The sequence below is a fragment of the Camelus ferus genome, chromosome 13, assembly GCF_009834535.1.
Source record: "Camelus ferus isolate YT-003-E chromosome 13, BCGSAC_Cfer_1.0, whole genome shotgun sequence".
In the NCBI taxonomy this organism is placed as follows: domain Eukaryota; kingdom Metazoa; phylum Chordata; class Mammalia; order Artiodactyla; family Camelidae; genus Camelus; species Camelus ferus.
Window position 1 is genome coordinate 5,644,344 of NC_045708.1, and position 18,991 is coordinate 5,663,334.

The 18,991-nt window shown below is 39.9% G+C and overlaps 1 protein-coding gene across 3 annotated transcripts in view; it reads right to left on the minus strand.

Annotated features, from left to right (window-relative positions):
- The window catches only part of RERE (arginine-glutamic acid dipeptide repeats), a 366,156-nt gene that overhangs the window by 153,137 nt on the left and 194,028 nt on the right, over positions 1 to 18,991 (minus strand). For all 3 annotated transcript variants that reach the window (XM_032495115.1, XM_032495113.1, XM_032495114.1), the window contains 2 exons: positions 2,116 to 2,221; positions 576 to 672 (listed from right to left, as the gene is read on the minus strand). In XM_032495115.1, coding sequence (XP_032351006.1) covers positions 576 to 672; positions 2,116 to 2,221 — 203 coding nt within the window. The remainder of the gene's footprint in view (positions 1 to 575; positions 673 to 2,115; positions 2,222 to 18,991) is intronic.

The following is an 18,991-nucleotide window of genomic DNA, read 5'->3' on the forward strand; positions in this document are numbered from 1 at the left end:
ATTATTACCTGACATTAAGACTGGTGGCAATGTTAACCTAAGAATAAAATCTTCAATATATTTTCCTTACCCTCAAGCTTTTCAGTAGGAAATTTTTTATACACACAGAAATTTAAGAGAATAGGTCAATGAAAATTCCAATAAACGCTGCCTAGATTCTCATGTAATTACCTGCTGCCACATTTGTTTCATCCATTTCTTTATCTGTCGTTTCTAGTGGCAGTGACTCAATCTTTAGGAAATCATTGGCAGACCATCCTAACACCTCACCCTAAATAACCCAGCAACCAATTTTCAAGGAAATAAGATGTAAAACTACAGAAAGGGCATAAGAGAAAAACAAAACAGAAAAAAAAAAAATTGTGTTCCCCACCACACACAGATTCGTGGAGATGGAGGGAACACCCAAGATCCTAACAGCCACAGAGTCAACCCCGGAGGGTGGCTGCTGCGGCCCGGGGGTGGTTTGCCTGGCGGGGTGATTATCAGAAGAGACCAGGGTAGCTCGGACCCTCTGCCTCCCGCGCTCCACGACCTCTCCTCCTCAGGAAGGACCGCACACCTGCGGCACTCACCTAAGGGCAGCAGCATGGTAAGTGTCAACGTAATCAGAAATGAAGAGCTCTCGGTTCTTGATGACTGGGTCTGTTATGACAAGTTCTCTTCCAGAGTCTGTCCACAAAAAAAAAAAAAATTAAGAGTATATTAAAATTGAGCTTTCCAAAACAACTAGGAAAATTTTACAAAATTTTTCTTTCAGGTTCACCTCCCATTATAGAATGCACAATAAATAGCCAGGCCTGGTCAGCAAAACAGAGAAGAGCAATAACACACAGGAATAATACACAGGAGCAAAGTGCCCTCCTGGATGTGTTTTTACCCTTTAGCCAGTCTGCTTTAAGAACAAAACGAAAATCGAAGGAAAAAGAGAAGAAACAGCCATCGCATTTTAGCAACTTTTAACTACTAACATTTTTAGTGAACCTGTGCATCTTATATTTTACTGTTAAATATCCCAGCTGGGACAAAGAGAAATCACACTGTTTCCATTGAAAGAATAACTAAGCTACTTCTTTAAAATAAGAACCCACAATTTAATGGCTTTAACAGAAATTTTAAGTTTCAAAAAAGAAAAAAAAAGTAAAATATATAAGAACATTATTCATCAAAAATGTTTTTACTGCTGATTTGTTGACTCAAAACCTGTCAACCAAAGCAGTGTGAGAGGGTGGGAAGGGACAGGCATCAGGGCCAGACACAACTGGACCCCTGCCCCAGTCTCCACTCAGAAGACATGCAGCTTTATCAACTCCCTTAGCATCTCTAAGCCTCAATTTCCTCATCTGAAAGTGGGGAGTGACAACCTCTAACTCATATAATTTATGGGCAACAAATGTGAATGAGCTAGAATGAGGTCGAGCGTATTTCCCGAATATTTTGGAATTCAGTATTGACTTTCCGAACAACAGGAAGGTAGTTCAGAGCATCTTTTTATTTTTTTTCTCCTTCTGGCATTGCAGTTTCTACTCAATAATTGTATTGACACATGAGATACATACATAAAATCTGTATTACATTTGTTTAGATGTATAATGGCTCCTTTTTATTGATTTTTTTCTTAAAATATGCTCGACCTCATTCTAGCTCATTCACATTTCTTATATTCAAATGTGAATTCCAAAATATCAGGAAAGTTTTGCTTTGATAACTGAAGTGTTCACAACCCTGAATACAGAGAAGTTCAACAATACAGATTATTGAAAAGGAAAAAAAGAAAGAAAATCCAATCCTAGAGGGCTTTAAGTATCATTACTTCAACATTAGGTGAGAAAAAGGAAATAAAAAATGGAGTTACTGTCATTTCCAAAGAACTATCTCTACTCCAAGTATAAGGGGAAGATGCTCTCAGCACATGATCAGGTTGTTTCTTTTTTAAGGCAAAAATAATGAAAGAGCCCTTATAAAAAGAAAACATTCCAATACTGTTTTTATTTATAAAAAGCTTTTTAGGGAAAATTTTTCCTAGCGGTTATTTCCATTTAATGAATGTTTTTAAGAAAGAACTTTGCTCCAAGCTAAGAAAGTGTAAGAATCAAACCAGAAAGACATATTTACCATTTTCATTATGTCGATCCTGAACCAAATGCTGATACACAGAATCTGGAACTTCAGACTGACGGTAGTACCATTTGACGTTCATGAGTAGATGGTCCCTCTTACTCTGAAAAGGAAAATCTAACAGCATTAGGAACAGGATTTCGAGTGCCCACAGGTGCATACCATACCCATGATCAAAAGCCCCTGGAAACAGGTGGACAGGCAGAGAGGGAGACACACACCATCACCAGGACCACAACAATCCATACGTCAATTGTTAGGTCAAATTTCATTTTTTGAAAAATCCCAGGCATAAAACCCCTCTGAGCTTATCCTTGAAACAAAGGAGACTAAACCTGAATCTGTAATCTCCCCAGTTTGATTAATTCATTCAATATTATATATTTTTTAGCTTAGCATTAACTACGTAGCACTACAGAAATACACTCTTCTTGTATCTTAACTTTTAATTATTTTGGTAAATATAAACTGTCAGCACACCGTCAAGGCCAGTAAGGGCAGTAAGTCAGAACGAACTCACCCAGCAAAGCCTGGCACAGAGCCATCTTTCCAAGGGCTGCCAGTCCCTCCACTCCTGCCACTGTGTCTGCACTTACTGCTGTATGGCAAACTGATACGTACACTATGGGTGGTGAGGGAGGCACTTTTGAGTCCATGGAGCAAGGACCCTGTCTTATTTATCTTCAAACTTCCCAGGAAAAGAACACCTCGTACATAAATATTTGTTAATAATGAAGAGTTCTATGTTGATCAGGGTCCCGTAAATGCTTGTGGGACACTCAACCACGTTATCCTTCCAAGTTAACTTTGTTCCTAGTTCACCCGAAGAATAAAGGATCAAATTTCCATTTGAAGGCTGTGAGGCTACAGCTTAAGGTAGATCATCTCTCTGCACCTGGCCGTGAAACATGGAGACATGGCAGAACACTAAGGCTTCCTGTGGCCTCATGAAGCACTTTTCCAGCCCAGGTGAGAACCAGACGAGACTTCCCAAGGTGAGCGCAGTACCAGTCCTCTTAGCAGGCCCTACCTTTTCACCACAAGTCAGTGGGTCAGAAATGAATGAGAGCTAAAATTCGAGGAACACCTCATGTATAATACAGTAGGTGGTCAAATCCTAAAGTATGTCAAAGGAGCCTTCTCTAATGAAGTAAGACACTTTATTCTTTAACGAGAGGTATATATAAAGTCTCCACTGAAAGACCAGAGGGTTCAAAAATACCCTGGCAAAAATATTTAAGCCATTTAACGGACCGGAAAGAAAACCACCACCAAAAGCCTGGACTGAACTCACGTGTGAAGAAGCGCTATTCCACAGCGACTGTCACAAACACGAAGACGCTTCCTCTGCAACTGCCTGTGCCCAGCAGACAAGCCCACAGATGTAGGGCGTCGTCACTAGTGCGAGTAAACCAGGCCGTGTGCAGAGAATAATCCTCCACAACGGGCGCTTTTTAGGTTTTACCCGTCTTGCACTTTTATATTCTATACAGGTTCATACGGCAGGCGGGAAAAAGAGAACAAGTAAGTAGGCCACATAAAAAGAATACATGTTACGTGCAGGAGTTTACAGACAGGTGCAATTACTTCCAGCAAGGGATTACTGAGGGAGTGCCATCCGACCTGGGGAAAAATGGGAAGTGTTTCAATGGATTCTTTTCTAGGCAAAGGAGGAGACCTGAAAAAGACACAAACACAAAGAAAGCACTAGATATACATGAGACGTGCACGGGGTCCATCTGCACTCAGCACAGGAGAACACTCTGCGTGACACTGAGAAGAACCTGAATCCTGGCTACAGTCCGGCCGTTCGTGGGCTTCTAACTCTCTGAGAAAATGGGCCTTCTAGCTCCACCGCTGACCAAAGCCACAAGCAGTGAGGTACAAAACACCAGGACGAGGGAGAGCAGCTAGGAAGCTACGGCCTCCTTCCCAGGCAGGATGCTGGAGAGCAAGGCCAGACAGAGGCACCCATCGTGGGAAGGAGGGGACGATCCAGGGACCAACCCACGTAAGTGACACACTGTCCAGCACAGGGTTCTCAACCTAAAAACTACTGACTTTTGGTCCAGGTAAGTCGGGGGGGGGGGGGTGCTATCCAGTGCACTGTTAGATGTTTAACAGCAACCCTGGCCTCCAACCACTAATTGCCAGCGGCAACCCCTCCCTCATTGCGATAACCCAAAATATCTTCAAACATTGCCAAATATTCCCTTCAGGGACAAAATACCTCCAGATGAAAACCAATGGCCTAACAGTTTCCTTTTTAAGGACTGCTAAACCAGAACAGTAAGACTAAAACCTGGTTCCAGCATTACCGGGCTGGGAACGTGAACTACAGATAAGAACACAGGAAAGTCCATCAAGGTTCACATCCCAGCTCCATCACTTCCCAGTCACACCACCCTGGGCACATTTCTAAGATCCTCTGAGTCTGTCCTCACTGTAAAATAGGAATATTGAAACCTACGTAAAGGGCTCATGAAAGAATTACAAAGATGGAAACGCATCTGGAACTGAGCAGGTGCCCAGGAGTACTGTCTCCTGTGATAGTAGGTGACTGTAACCAGTGACTCACAGAAAATTTCAACAACTTTGCTGAGAATTAATTGTAGGAGTTATGTCTCCTCCAGAATATGGTTTCCTTCAAAAGATGAGTGATTTCTAGTCACTGGGCTGCTGAAGGATGACTCAACACTCAGAGTAATGAATTACTCAACAGAGCACAAAGGAACTCAGATCTACCAGCAGTCCTAGCAACAGCTGTTTGAAAATTCATACTTTAAGTATTTCTGCAGCATGTCTAATACATGCGGAAACCTGAAGGGCGCAAGAAATAACCTTTTAAAGTTACCAGAACTGGCAATCACATTTTTCAGAACCAAGCCAGTGATTCTGGTGACCTTTGAGGTATAATCTGTGTGCTACCTTTTGACCCAGGCACATCTAATGATTCCACCCACACAAAATTACCACTCTGGTTTGTTTGTACCTAGATTTATGACTCCAATTATCAGCCTTTACAAGGGGGAGTTGAAAGCCTACTGGATTTCCTAATGCAATACTACCTAACAACCATGGAGTGGCGGTATTGTGTTAAAAAAGCTTCCAGATTCTGAATTTCACAGACAACACCACAAAGGTAGGCAGGCTCAAAGTAAACAGAAGTTCCGAACAAATTTAAGCAGCTGTAAAAGTCACAATCTTCTTAAACAGGCCAGCAATTTAGTTAAAGATTAATCATCTACAAAGGGAGGCACTGTGTTGTTTCAGAGGGCACTAAATTATGTAATCTAGGACCCTGGTAGTGTCTGCAATTACTAGTAACTGGGGGTGACTTTAGTGGAGTCACCTTGCCACCTGACTGGTGAAGATGGTTCCATCCTATATGCTTATGTTTATATTTCTCCCCCAGATGAAACTTAATAGATAAAATGGAATTAGGAGAGAACCCTCTTGTTTTCTCTGTATCGCACAATGGTGTTAGCTAACATCATCATCCTAAAGAAGATCTACAAATTAAAATGTCATCTTCCACGAAGCTGACTGCTGTGAGCTGAGGAACAGCAAAAGGGGGGAGAGCACCCCCTTCCCAGGACGTGCTCCCAAAGCCATCTCAGACACACGGCACTGCTCGGATGTCTACCACGGGCCATCTTCTTCTTCCTTGCACTTTTCACTAGCCAAAGGCCTCTACTCAAAATCACAGAAAATTAAAGGCAGAAGTGGACTTAGAGACCATCAAATTCAACCCAAACCACCTGGGTTTGATGGCTTTGCAACTATGTTGCGTGACTTCGGCCAATTACTTCCTCCCAGCCTTAATCCTCTTGTACACATAAAAAGGAAAAATGAACAGTCTACATTTCACTCGGCTGTGAGGATTAAACAGATGAATATAGACCGGACTGGCTCTCAACAAATGCTGGATATTACTATCTCTGTTTTACAGATGAAGAAAGAAGTCAAGCTATAGTTGAGAGGTTGGTTATAAATTTGGCTTTTCTCAGATCCAAAATTATGCTAGTAATAGCAATACAAAAACAAATCAAGTAGCAAATCAGGGTGACAGTTTCTTCATTTTTGCAGCAATTCAAGAAGCATACAGGTATTTCTAACAAATTTGCCTCATTGCTGACAGGTGACATAACTGGAAGATGCGTAAAGGTCAAAGTGGTTTTAAATGACACATTTTAAACACAATGCTGAGTGAAGAAGGAAATGGTGCAAAGTTTCCTATGTGAAGGTATCCTGGGGTATATTTCTGAATATAGAGATGAGCCCACTGGGAAGCAAGTAATTTCCCACCATTTTTTCTTTAGAGAATGATTGATTACAGGTGGTGGATGTGCCAGCGTTGGGAGGAAGCCACCAAACAGCAGCGCGTCCAACCTGCTCACAGTAAGCTTGCACAGACTCTTTAAAGAGAGGAGCTGATTCTGGGTTAAATTAGGGATGTACGTAAATTGAAGGAAATACAGAGTTTAATAGAGGACAAAACCCATCCCCACCTGGGTTTAGAAAAAAGACAGTTTAATGGGAGTTGTTTAGGAGCAGAACAGGGAGGAGTTCTAGATCTCTGCATGTCAGGCAATAGGTTGAGAATTAATGAATTAAAAAGTCAGATCTGAAATTAAACATTCAGAATAAGGTAACTGGCAAAAGCAGACTAGGGGGTAAGGTAGGCAGTAGAGACCAGAAAGGCAAACAGGAGGTTGCTACTGAAGGGACACTGGCTCATTTTACCAGCAGCACACAACCTGACCATCCCAAATACAAATGCACAAGAGCCAAGGTAAATTTCCCTTCCTAGGGATCTTCCATGATTATTAATATGGTTACTTTCATTGATCTAAATAGCCAAGTGTGTCCTTCCTAGGACCAATCTTAACATCATCCTCTGGGAAAACCTTTTTACACAACATAGAAAAATAAAAGAAATGCAGCGGTGTGGAGGATAGCAGGGCTGAGAAGAAGGGTAGGAGTTAATAAATGACCAATTTGACAAGTGCAGAGACTCCCCTTTCAACATTCTTTATTCCAAACCAGAATGGGGACAATAATTTTATACTCATCTGCGTTACAGAGGAAGGACCTTCTTTGCCCCCCATCAATCACCTACCAGGGATTGGCAGGTACCAGGGCTCCCAAAGCCCTCCAAACACATCATTCTAGTCCCCCACTGTTATCAAATGTGACAGAGGATCAAGGCCAAAGACAACCTAACTAGGATATGAAGATGGGTATCGCCAATTGAACAATTTTTGCGAAATCCAAATAATCTACTAGAGGTAACAGAGCAACTTCCTTCAAGTTCTTAACTGCTAGTTCCTGGGAGCTCATATTTCAAACAAAAGAAGATCTAGATTCAGAGTCAGGTGAAATCAGACCAAAATTCTTGTTTTATAAAGCCAAAATAGCCAATCAGGTTTCTCCAGAAATTTGGGAAAGAGAAATAGCTAACATTTGTATACAGTATGGCTTAAGATTCCTTTTGAAGAAACTTTCCAGGCACCTCCACAAAACGGTGATGACAAGGTTGAGCTCTATGAGTACTACAGGTTTGCTGTGTAATTCAGAAATGTCTACACAAACTCTGAATTGGGAACAAGGACGCTAAGTCTGCAGAGGCGGGGGCAACGGCCTAGCAGAAACAGAGCAGCCCCCCTTCCAGTGTGCTGCGTGGCTGGCGGGAGGCGGTGTTCCAGCCCTGTGGAGCCACCACCACCCACAGGGCGGTGCCTGTGGGGAAGATCGCCCTCAGGAAGACTTTGGGTACACAGTCTTAGTGGCTCCAATCATTCCTGACTTTGGGGGAGGGGCGCAGGGACAAAGAGGTCTAAGATTACTATTCCTCAAAGGCCTAATGTAACTCCAGGCATATGCACAGGGGAACCAACCTAAAGATAAGCTTTCTGTACCAGTCAGAGGATCATCATTACTCAACTTTGTGTGTAAAACATTGGGTAGGAAACATCTTATAATATCATTTCAAGCCACCACTCTACTCCTCACATAAGACACTCGGGATGGAACATTTTCTATACATCTAGATCTAAACAGTGTTACAGCCACTGCGGCTCCAAGTGCCATGAAAGAGTTACAGGAAAATGTTAAGTGCCATCAGGGCTCAGGCCATCAAGGTCCACCATCTCAGAGCTCTGCTCTGACATGGGTACCAGAAGGTTAGAGGAAAGGCGGAAACACAGACCTCAGAGTCTTGTTCTCAGAGAAGAAAGGGCGTTGAGTATTTCCTACAAATAATCTCACTATCAAGTACAAATCTCCCTAATGTACTGAGACATGAACTAAACGTTTCCTTTTATTTCAGAGGGTGGAGTAAGGCGGGTACACTTCTCCTGCCATTGAGTAAACAGAGCATCCACTCTTGCTTTGTCCTCAAATGCCCTTCTTCCAACTTTCTCAGAAGCATCCACTGCCCAATGGTGACTGAACTGACCTGTGAAAGAACCATGATTATACCACATCTCCCTTGTGGGGACCACAACACTTGAGTTTGTAACACAGAAACCTGTTTAGCAGTGTGATGGTAATTTTACGTATCAACTTCACTGTGCTAAGAGATGCCCAGACAGCTGGTAAAACGTTATTTCTGGGTGTGCCCGTGTGGTGTTTCTGGCAGAGATTAGAATTTGATTCAGTAGACTAAGTAAAGAGATTGGCCCTCCCCAGTGTGGGCACGCAGCATCCAATCTGTTGGGGGCCCAAATGGAACAAAAAGGATAAGGAAGAGAAATTCTCTCTCTTTTCTTGAGCCGTTCATCTTTTCCTGTCATCAGACATCAGGGCTCTTGACTCTTGGGCCTTTGCACTCTGGGACTTGTATCAGCAGCCCTCCTGGCTGTCGGGCCTTCGGCCTCAGACTGGGAGTTACACCACTGGCTCCCCTGGTTCTCAGGCCTTCGACTTGGGCCTAATTATTCCACCTGCCTTCCTGGCTCACCAGCGGGCAGACAGCAGAATTATGGGGCTTCTCAACCTCTATAACATCACGAGATAATTCGGATGGTGTATATATGTATGTCTCTCCTCTCGGTTCCACTTCTGCGGAGAACCCTGACTACAACAGTGGCCATGTCTTGGCGTCCGTAAATGGACAGAACCTGAACTACACAGGGGTCTGCTCAGAACTAGCACAATAAATGAAATGGGTAAAAATAGTTAAAAGGAACACAGAAACAAACCATATCTATTTGAGTAAACTGCTTATTGCCATTAGGCACTAGAACCAAAGTTGTTGCAGGCTTGTTTTCCAAACTTGTGGCGCTCAATCCAAAAGACTGTTTTCAAGAGGTTGCATCAGCATCCGGGCCTTTGTAAGAGGATTTGAATCACCTGGTATCAGATGGTGAAGCAAGAACGTGGAACTCTGGCCAAGCAGATGACTTTTTACAGTGTTTACAACCAAGATGTGTAAACAACTGGTTACATACAAATCCCCAGAAAGATGATGCAACTAAGTAAGTGCTGAAACAGTCTCCAATGATCAGAAATAAATTTCAAAATCACTGCTTCTTAGTGATGTCTTGCTTATTAACCAAACTTCCGTGTTCCGGTTAATTATTCTTACACTTCAATCTGGACAAAAATCAATCACTATTTTGGTAGGACCCAAAAGGTGCATGAATACAAACTGCTAACTATGGAGTCAAAACTTACTGTGAGGCAATTTCTATCGACAATTACATTATGCATGAACAGTGAAATTTTCAGACAGTGAATTCCTGTATTTGCAGTGGGGAGACCAAAGCTGAGAACAGGTAAAGCCCCGGGAAAATTCCTACTTCTTGGCCTCATAAGATAGGAGGCAGGGTCACTAGGCAGCCTCTGCTGTCCCTGTCCTCTTAAGCTGAAAACCAGTTTATGTCACATACAGAAAGATAAGCAGCACTTTAAAGGGGGACTTAGCACACGGGGACAGACATAACAAACCAAAGAACATTCCTGTAATTTCCCACACGAATCACACTGATGTACATCATACTGACAAAAATACTGAATGTCAGATTCCGGATTTAAAAGGTCCCAAAATTCAGGCTGAAGGGTCAAGCTAGGAAGATGAAATCTCACAGAGAAATTAAGACCCTATACCTGGATTCCCAAAATAAATCCCTTTCTAAAAGCCACTATTCATTCCAGCAATTATGATTATACCAGATAAATCCATAACCACAAATTTTCTATTTGGCCCAAAAGACTTTCCTCATAAAGGAAGAGAAAATAGCTGTTTGTAGGCAGCACCGTAAGAAACTGCCAAACTGCTCTTAACCTCTACTAAATGGAATTAAACAGTCTACTGAATTTCTTAAAAAAAAAAAAATCAGGCCCAAATACCACAAAGTTTATTTAACATGTCTGCAATACGCTGCTTGTTGTTTGGTGCTGGTGGAGGTCGTAGCAGCAATGTCACTCCTTCCGGGGGAGCTGATTACTTCCTGCACGGGACAGAGTCGGAGCAATTATCAAATCACTGATGGGGTGGGAGGAAAGAGGAAGTTAAGGGAGGAGGACCTGGGCTGCAGCCTTCCAAAATTCTCTAGAAGTTTCACAAATTAAACTATCACACTATTTTAGAAATAAAAATTACTAACTTATGATTAAAGGTACATCACACAGATTTTACTATTAAAAATTGATGCTGAAATATCTTGAAAAGATTTCACTGAGTCAACATGTGCTTTCAAGCAACATGTGGTTCTCAAGCTTGTTAGGCTCAGGATTCCTTACTTTCATCAAAATGGAGGAGTTCAAAGAACTTTCGTTTATGTGGGTTATATCTTAGTGTTTGCTATAGTAGAAAATGAAAATAAGGAAAAATTTGACATTTTTACTAATTCATTTAATGATAATAACCCCATTATATGCTAACATAACTAACTACAAGTAACTAAACTTCCAAAAAAACAAAATTTAGGAAACAAGTGACACTTCTGTTTTTACAAATCTCTTTTATATCTGGCTTAAGAAAACAGATTCTCATATCTGACTCTGCATTTAACCTGCTGGGATACACCACACATCACTTACCTTTGTAAAGCCCCACTGTACACTTCACTCGTGGGAGAATGAGAAAGAAAAAGGGAAATGATGTCTGGGCATAACCATGAAAGCGGTCTGGCCCTGCAGACCCATGGACAGCACGTGAAACGCTGCTCTGTGGGATGAAGGGCACGAGCCGCACAAGGTCCCTCTCAGACTCCGGTAGTTTAAACAACCTTAACAGGCTCCCCAAACGGAACCATGGCTGGAATGTTAGAACACACATGCATTGAGAAGTGAGATAACTACCAAAAAACAGAAGCTGCTATTTTCATTCATACAAACAGACATTCCAATAGTGAGCAGGAAGCTAAATTCTTGTTAATGAGAAGAAAATCTAGGTAAGAAGCCTCTCATTTCAATTTAAGATATTTTTCTAAAATTTGAGCTTGTGATATTGAGAAATATTTAAAGCTTGATTCAAACCAGAATACAAATACACTAAAAATACACACTTTAAAACAATGGTGAACCTATTAAGCTGAAAGCATGCAAGCAGAAAATAGGCAGAAACCAGGGTAACTTTTGTTTAGCAATCTGCAATTCCAGGCAACTTTGTGGCCAATTAAAAATGGCATTGCCTCCTACCTGAGAAAACTGGCCACATGCAACAACATCAGCTTTTAAGGGGAAAAAGCCCCACTTTTAGCTTACAATACTATATTGAATCATCATCTTTTATAAAGATGAACACATCTGTTTGATGTGAATCCAGCAATTCCTCTCTTTCTAGGTGATAACCTTTTCAGACTATTGTTTTCATACCGTTTTCTGAATTAAACTGTAAAACATAACACCATAAAATAAAATGCCTTTTAGTACCACAAAGTGTTTTACAACTGAATAAGTATTTGCCCTTTTAAGGAAAACTAACACAGGTTCCGAAATTATTTAAATTTAAATAAAACCAGCCTACATAATATGAATCCAATTACAGCTAGCAAACATTTTCAACTTGTCAATAAACAAATTCAAATAGTTTGGTTTAAAGGGGGGGAAACGGGTAGGAACACTTAAAATTTACGTTTTTCTATTTCACATTATGTAAACTAGTCTGTCTTAAGTATCTTATTTATTCTTCTCTCTTTTTAACTTAAACCAAAACAAAGACTGTAACAGTTAATACCTGTTAGTCTATTTATAACTATTCCATCTACAACCATTTTTCTAATACAAACATGCCCTGATAGCTTATCTCAGTCCACATGCCAGACAACAAAGGCCCACTGGCCGGTTGGCGAGGAGAAACGGAAAGCAGGAAATGAGAAGGCTTAGTTAATCCCCAGATAATCGATCAGTGTATTCAGTCAAGTATGAGCCAAGCTGAGGAAAGGCTGCTTAAAAAAAAGGAAGAAAATCAAAGAGCATGTGACTGGAGCCACAATTCATTTTAAAATAGGTTAATTTTTGCCAAGAAGATTCCCCATCACATTCAAGCACTAACAAAACTTAAATAAATGTCAGTATCTTTTAAAGGAAGAACTTTTTCTTCAAAATCCTTCATCTTCTATCCTTTCTCAGAAACATTTTAATTTGGGAGTTTTGTTCTGTTGTTTGGCTTTTGGTTTATCTTTTTTTTTTTTCTAGTCTAAATCAGTTTATTGAGTAATTTATATTCAATAAAACTGTGTGTGACAAATGTGTAACCAACCACCACAAGCAAGACAGGGAATATTTCCATTACCACAAAAAGACTAGCTTCCTTTAGAACTGATGAATCTGCTCCGCTGAAAAAGCTTTTGTGCCAGAAAATGCTAGGAAAACATTCTAATCTAAATTCCTTCCTCCACGTTAACACACAGAAACATTAACGTGGAGAAAAACAACTCTGAGTCGGCTGTGACGCTTCTTCCTCCCAGCTGATGCTGGAGACCAGCACAGACAACAATCCGTGTTCCTCAAGATCAAATAATTTGCTAGATAAGACTTCTGAGCTGAGACATTGAGTGATCTCCTAAACATCCCAGAATATGATAACAGTTACAGTGATAACAGCTATGAAAGTGGAAAAATATTTCAAATTAGTTTTACAATATACTTTCCTCAAATCATGTAACCAATACTGAATGAGCTTCTACCAGGTATGCGAAATTATTCTGGAGAGATACTGAGGATTCAGGAAAGGAAAGAACAGATAAAGTCCCCGTCTTGATAGAGCTTACATTTCAGTGGAGGGACAGACCTTTGCCAACCCCTCTACCCATCCAAAAACAGGTCAGAGAACAGTTAAGTGCTTTTAAAAAGCCACTAGTGGTTTCATGGGTGCATACATCTATCAAAATCCATCAAATTGTACATCTGAAGTACGTGTATATACATTACTATGTATAGCGGTGTACTATACACATAGTAAGTACACAGGCGTATCTCGGCAATATTGTGGGTTCAATTCCAGGCCACTGCAATAAAGTGAACAGCACAATCAAGTGAGTGACATGGTTTTTTTGGTTTCCTAGCACATAAAGGACTGGAGCATCTGAGGATTTGGGTATCCACAGAGGGTCCTGGACCAATCCCCCGAGGATACTGAGGAATGACTTTTTAAAGCAGTCATACATGTTCTCAACTGTTTGCAGAAGAAAGCCACCTACTCCTCTGCCCCCCACACATACCATCCCATCCACTGACAGAAACCACCTCACCTCAAAAATGCTCATAGTGTTACAGATGTTAAAAGGCATAGAGCCTTTAAATAATGACATCTAGAGAAGCTCTAATTGAATATAAGGTGCTCCACTCAGTGCTACCCTACAAAACCAGTCCTGAAATGAAAATAGAGTACAGCCAACTCCTCCTCATCCTGCGATAGACCATCAAGGCTGTACACACGCTAAAAAAGGGAAGGATGTTATTAATAAGATGTAATTGAAACCTCTCCTGAAAGAAAGCAATGAACACTATTTTTTATCATAACATTTTTTGTCTATGTTTGCTATTTCCACAAACTCCTCTTTGATTACAGATTATGTCTTTCCAAGAAGACTATTTGGCAGCAAACTGCTGACAAAGTATTGATGACAGCCCTCCTCACACAGCCTTATTAGCATTTCTATTGCCGCACTGCATATACTGGCATTATAAATCACATGCACTCAGTGTCGTGATTATAATATAATCAAGTAGTTACCTAACAACTAAGGGTATTTCAAATGCATTGAACTAATTTTTGAATATATGTTCTAATAATTAAATTCCATTATGGTTTCTACCTTTAAGCCTAAAGGTAGCAACACAAAAATCGCGTGCCATCCACAGTGGCCTCACATTTGCCATGAGATGTCACTTACATAGTTCACATCCAATTACTGAACACAACCAGCCCGAGCATCTATCACTTACATTAAAACAAGCAGAACCCAGCAGTAGGGCTGTCGGTGGCCATCACATGGCTTAAATGGATTTCTCACCTTTCAAGTATCAAGGGGTCCTCTTTCCCAGAACATCTCACTAAGGGGTTTGGCCTTTTAACAAAGAGAGCTACCCAAGTTGAAAGAAGCATTCAAAAGGCAGAACATGTTGCAAAGCCCAGCTCAGAGCTTGAGACATCTGCCCCTTGTGTTAAAATACAAAATAGTAAAAGGTCCTTTATATGAAAAATAAATACACAGAAAAAGGGAGCTTTTGTCAAGGCTGCTAACAAAGAAGCAAAGTCATATTAATACCTACGGAGTACTTGTTTTTGGCCAGTGTCCCACTGAAATTAGGAAGCCCTCCTGGAGAGAAGATCTATTAATTTCCTAGTTTTTAAGAACAGAGAAAGCCTTCCTGAAGTCTGTACTTGGACCCTAAATCTAAACCAGCCACCAAGTTCAAGGCTGTGCTCTGCTGTATTGCTGTCACCATTCATGTACGGTCACCATGATTGGTGCAAACTAAATTCCAAAGATTTAGAGAAAGACACATTAGAGTTCTCCACCCATCACCAATGATGATCTTTAAAACAAGAATCACAATAACCTCCTTAATTCTCTAAGTCCAGAAAAGCCTTTATTGTCGAGAGAAAATACTAACAGCTGACTCTCGGCAATTACCACACAACACAGTCACCACTCACCTATTAACAGTATTACCATACTCTATCACGTGAGGGGGAATCACTACAGAGGGGACTGCAGGAAATCGCTCTCTAGCTCTCCCAGTGCGACATCAGGTAGGCTAACAAGAGAGACTGTCAGAGTTCTAACTGGCAGTAAATAATTATTGGGACATAAAATGAAACAATGCCCAAGAAAATTTAATACGACCACACAATAGAGGAGACAGTAGAACCAACTGCTGGGAATTTATAGAGGTTACTCCTGCCTCTTCGCATTTATGCAGAAATCAATACCTATACTTCAAATCAGGCTCTAGAACTTGGTTCGTAACCTTTGCTAAGACCTTCTGTCTTTGCAAGAAAATGTGTATACATGCAAACTATTGCATAAAATATCTGAACATTCACAGGCTCCCAGTTTAAGAACTACTACACTTAGCACCACATTGTAACATTTGCTTATGTACCTTCAGCACCCGGCACCCCAAGGGAACCACAAGGGCAACAGGATCAGTTTTGTTCCCCACTATTCCCAGGGGCTAAAATACTGCCAACAGCAATCAATGAGTGACTGAATGAATGACAATTAAACACACACACACACACAAATGTAACTACCCCAAGCAATAACACATTAAGTTACCCCAAACAGACAACTTAAAATACAAAATTTGAAAACCTTCACCTGGCCCTAACAGTGAACACTACAACACTCCTATGTATTAACTAAACCCAGCTCCTCACCCTTCCACTCATTTGCTAAAACAGCTGAATAGGGAGGAAAAGTATTCTGATGTTATCCTATCAATCTGAGGTCCTAACCCTCTAAGCAAATCATTCTAATGGCAGATTACCCCTAGACAGTCCGTTAACAAATGCTGGCTCCAACAAAGCTGATTTTAAATAACACGGTAATCAAAAATAAATCATAGTTTCTAAACAACAGTACTGAATTTCAGATTTTTCTATTTGTGTGTTATGTGTAAATTTCTCAATCTATGATACCATAAACCCAGATTTAGTTACTGTGCAAAAAATTCATTATTGTGCCTATATTAGGTAACAGAGGCAGAGAAATGATAACCACTGTCTTCTATTACAAGCAGAAAATACCGTGACTGTCCTTTTGGTGTCCTTTCCCAAAAGTGTCATAAACAGTCTGGTATATTTTTAGTTGACCCAGCTGTGATGTCCCAATGTGCAGTCTATATTTTGATAAGCCTTTATATCACACAGATACGATATACCCAGAATTAGGTTAGAAAAGTGAAGCATTTAGAGAAGAAGAATGTACAGTCATATTTTAATGAAGGTTCATAAAAATTATGTTGTATTCAAATCTCATCAAAACTGAAGCTTCTTACATAGCAGAAATTCACTGTTTTTTGAAACTCTGGCCACATTTATTCTGGGAACAAGATACAGAATATTTCCTAACTTAACATTTTGAAAAAATAAACACTGCCACGGCACTTTGTTGTAAATATATTTGAATGAACTCTTAAGAGCATTTTTCTATGATTTTTTTCCACAAAGCAGTCCACAAAAATGTATGCTACATAAAGCATGAACTCCGAGTTTGCCATGAAAGTCCTCCCAATTAACTCTGGGAAAACCATAGTATTATCCAGGTATAACATTCCCCTTCTTATAAAAAGGACACAGTAATAAAGTGGACTATGTGATAAATATATCAAAATTAATAAATAAGTGCGCTTCATGCAGAACTGAGTTTTTTATATAAAATCAACAAAGTAGCTAGGATATGAAAAACGGGGCAGAAGAATTCAAACTAGGTTGTATCTGTAGGAACCAGCATGTTCTGGAGGTTGACTATAATAAATCAAGACAAAAGAGCCTAAAAACTAACCAAATATAAATAGTAAAATGGAAGGACACCTCAAAAATTAACAAAATGATTTTTAGCAAGATCTTCTCTTTTAAGTTTATCATCCTATCACAGGACCCTATATAACAGGCCCTTACAGAGAACAATGGCAGGCAAATTACTACAAGCTGGTATTAGATTCCCTAAACATCTAGAAAAAACTTCATGAGTAACAACCGAGGTGACCTGAAAAGTTTATAACATAACCAAACATCCTTTAACTGTATTTACCACATAACTTGGTCCATTTGTTCTGGAACTCTTCTCCTGCAATACCCTGCAACTAGTCTGATAATGGCAGGCAAAACTAAATGTGAAACCTTTGATTTATGTTTTACTCTAAGGTATGGCATGATAAAATTAAAATGCAATACAAATAAAATTTGGATTAAATCCCAAAACTGCAATTTTATGAAAACAGCATTAAACATTTACACTTAGCAAACTGTATAAAATGTTTTTTAATCTGCACTGGATTTTAAAAATTGAGATATAATTCACATACAGCAAAATGCAGAGACTTTAGGTACACTGTTCATTTAGTTTTTATGAAGATGTCCATAGACCCCTTTATAACCTAAACCCAAAATATTTCTACTCTTTCAGAAAGTTCTGTCAAGCACTTTCCCACCCAATCTCCACCCTTCTTGTAGAAGAAATCACTTATCTGACTTCTACTATAAAGACCAGGATAGTTCTACGTATTTAAATTTGTAAGAAACTGTCAAACTGTTTAAGTGGTTGCACCACTTTTATTCCCACCAGCAAAGAAAGAGAGCTCCTGGCCGGAGCAGGCGTCCTGCACACGGGGCCTGCCGGCCTTCTCCCCTCAGCCCTTCTGGCGGCTACACGGCAGTCTTCACTGCAGTTCTAACCTACGTTTCCCTGATACCTAATGACCTTTGAGCACTTTCTCATGGGCGTATCCTCCAGCCATATTTCTTCTTTCATAAAGTGTCTCTATTCAAGTCTCTGCCCACTTAAAAACACTGAGTTGCCTTATTACTAAGTTGTAGCAGTTCTGTCTTAGGTTTTTAATATATTCTGGATTCAATTCCTTTCTCAGATGTGTGTTATAAACATTTTCTCACAGTCTGAAGCTTCCCTATGAATATTAACAATGTCTCTCGAAGAATTCAATTTTTTTATTTTATGGTTAGTATTTTCTAACTCCTCTTTAAGAAATCTTTGTCTACATCAAGGTTGTAAAGACAGTTTTTACCTTATATTTAGTCCATGATCCATGCTCAAATTAACTCCTGTGTATGGTATGAGTTAGGGCTGGGTTTTGTCTTTTGGTTTTTGCCATATGGATATTCAGTTGTTCCAGCCTATTTGTTGAAAAGACTTTCCTTTTCCCATTGAAAATAGCTTGATGCTGTATGTTTAGATTCATTTAAATTTGCATTCAAGAAATAAAAGGTACATCTTAGCCCATGAGATCACTGGCATCTTAATCTCACTTTGTACAGTATCACCAATATTGGACAGTATCATTTCCTCTTATTAAAATACTTAATATTTACATAAAATCAATAGAAATATTGACCCAATGGTTATACTTTTTGAGGTTTTCTCATTTGAATTATTCAACTATATTTTATAAATATATACTTATTTAATATACGCATATACACTGAATTGTGACACCTGTAATGGCTTATGTTTATGTCTGTGAAACATATAAAATCTTAGCTATAATTGCTTGCTGATATATTACATCAGATAAATGTACATACCAGAAATAATCATACAAAACAGAGTATTTCCTCAAATCTCCAACCTCACTTACCAAACCAGTTACTCCTTTTCCTCAATATAAAGTTTTTCTGAAAAGTTAGTTTTAAGTTACCTCCTAAGGGGTACACATAATGACCAACCCAGCAGAA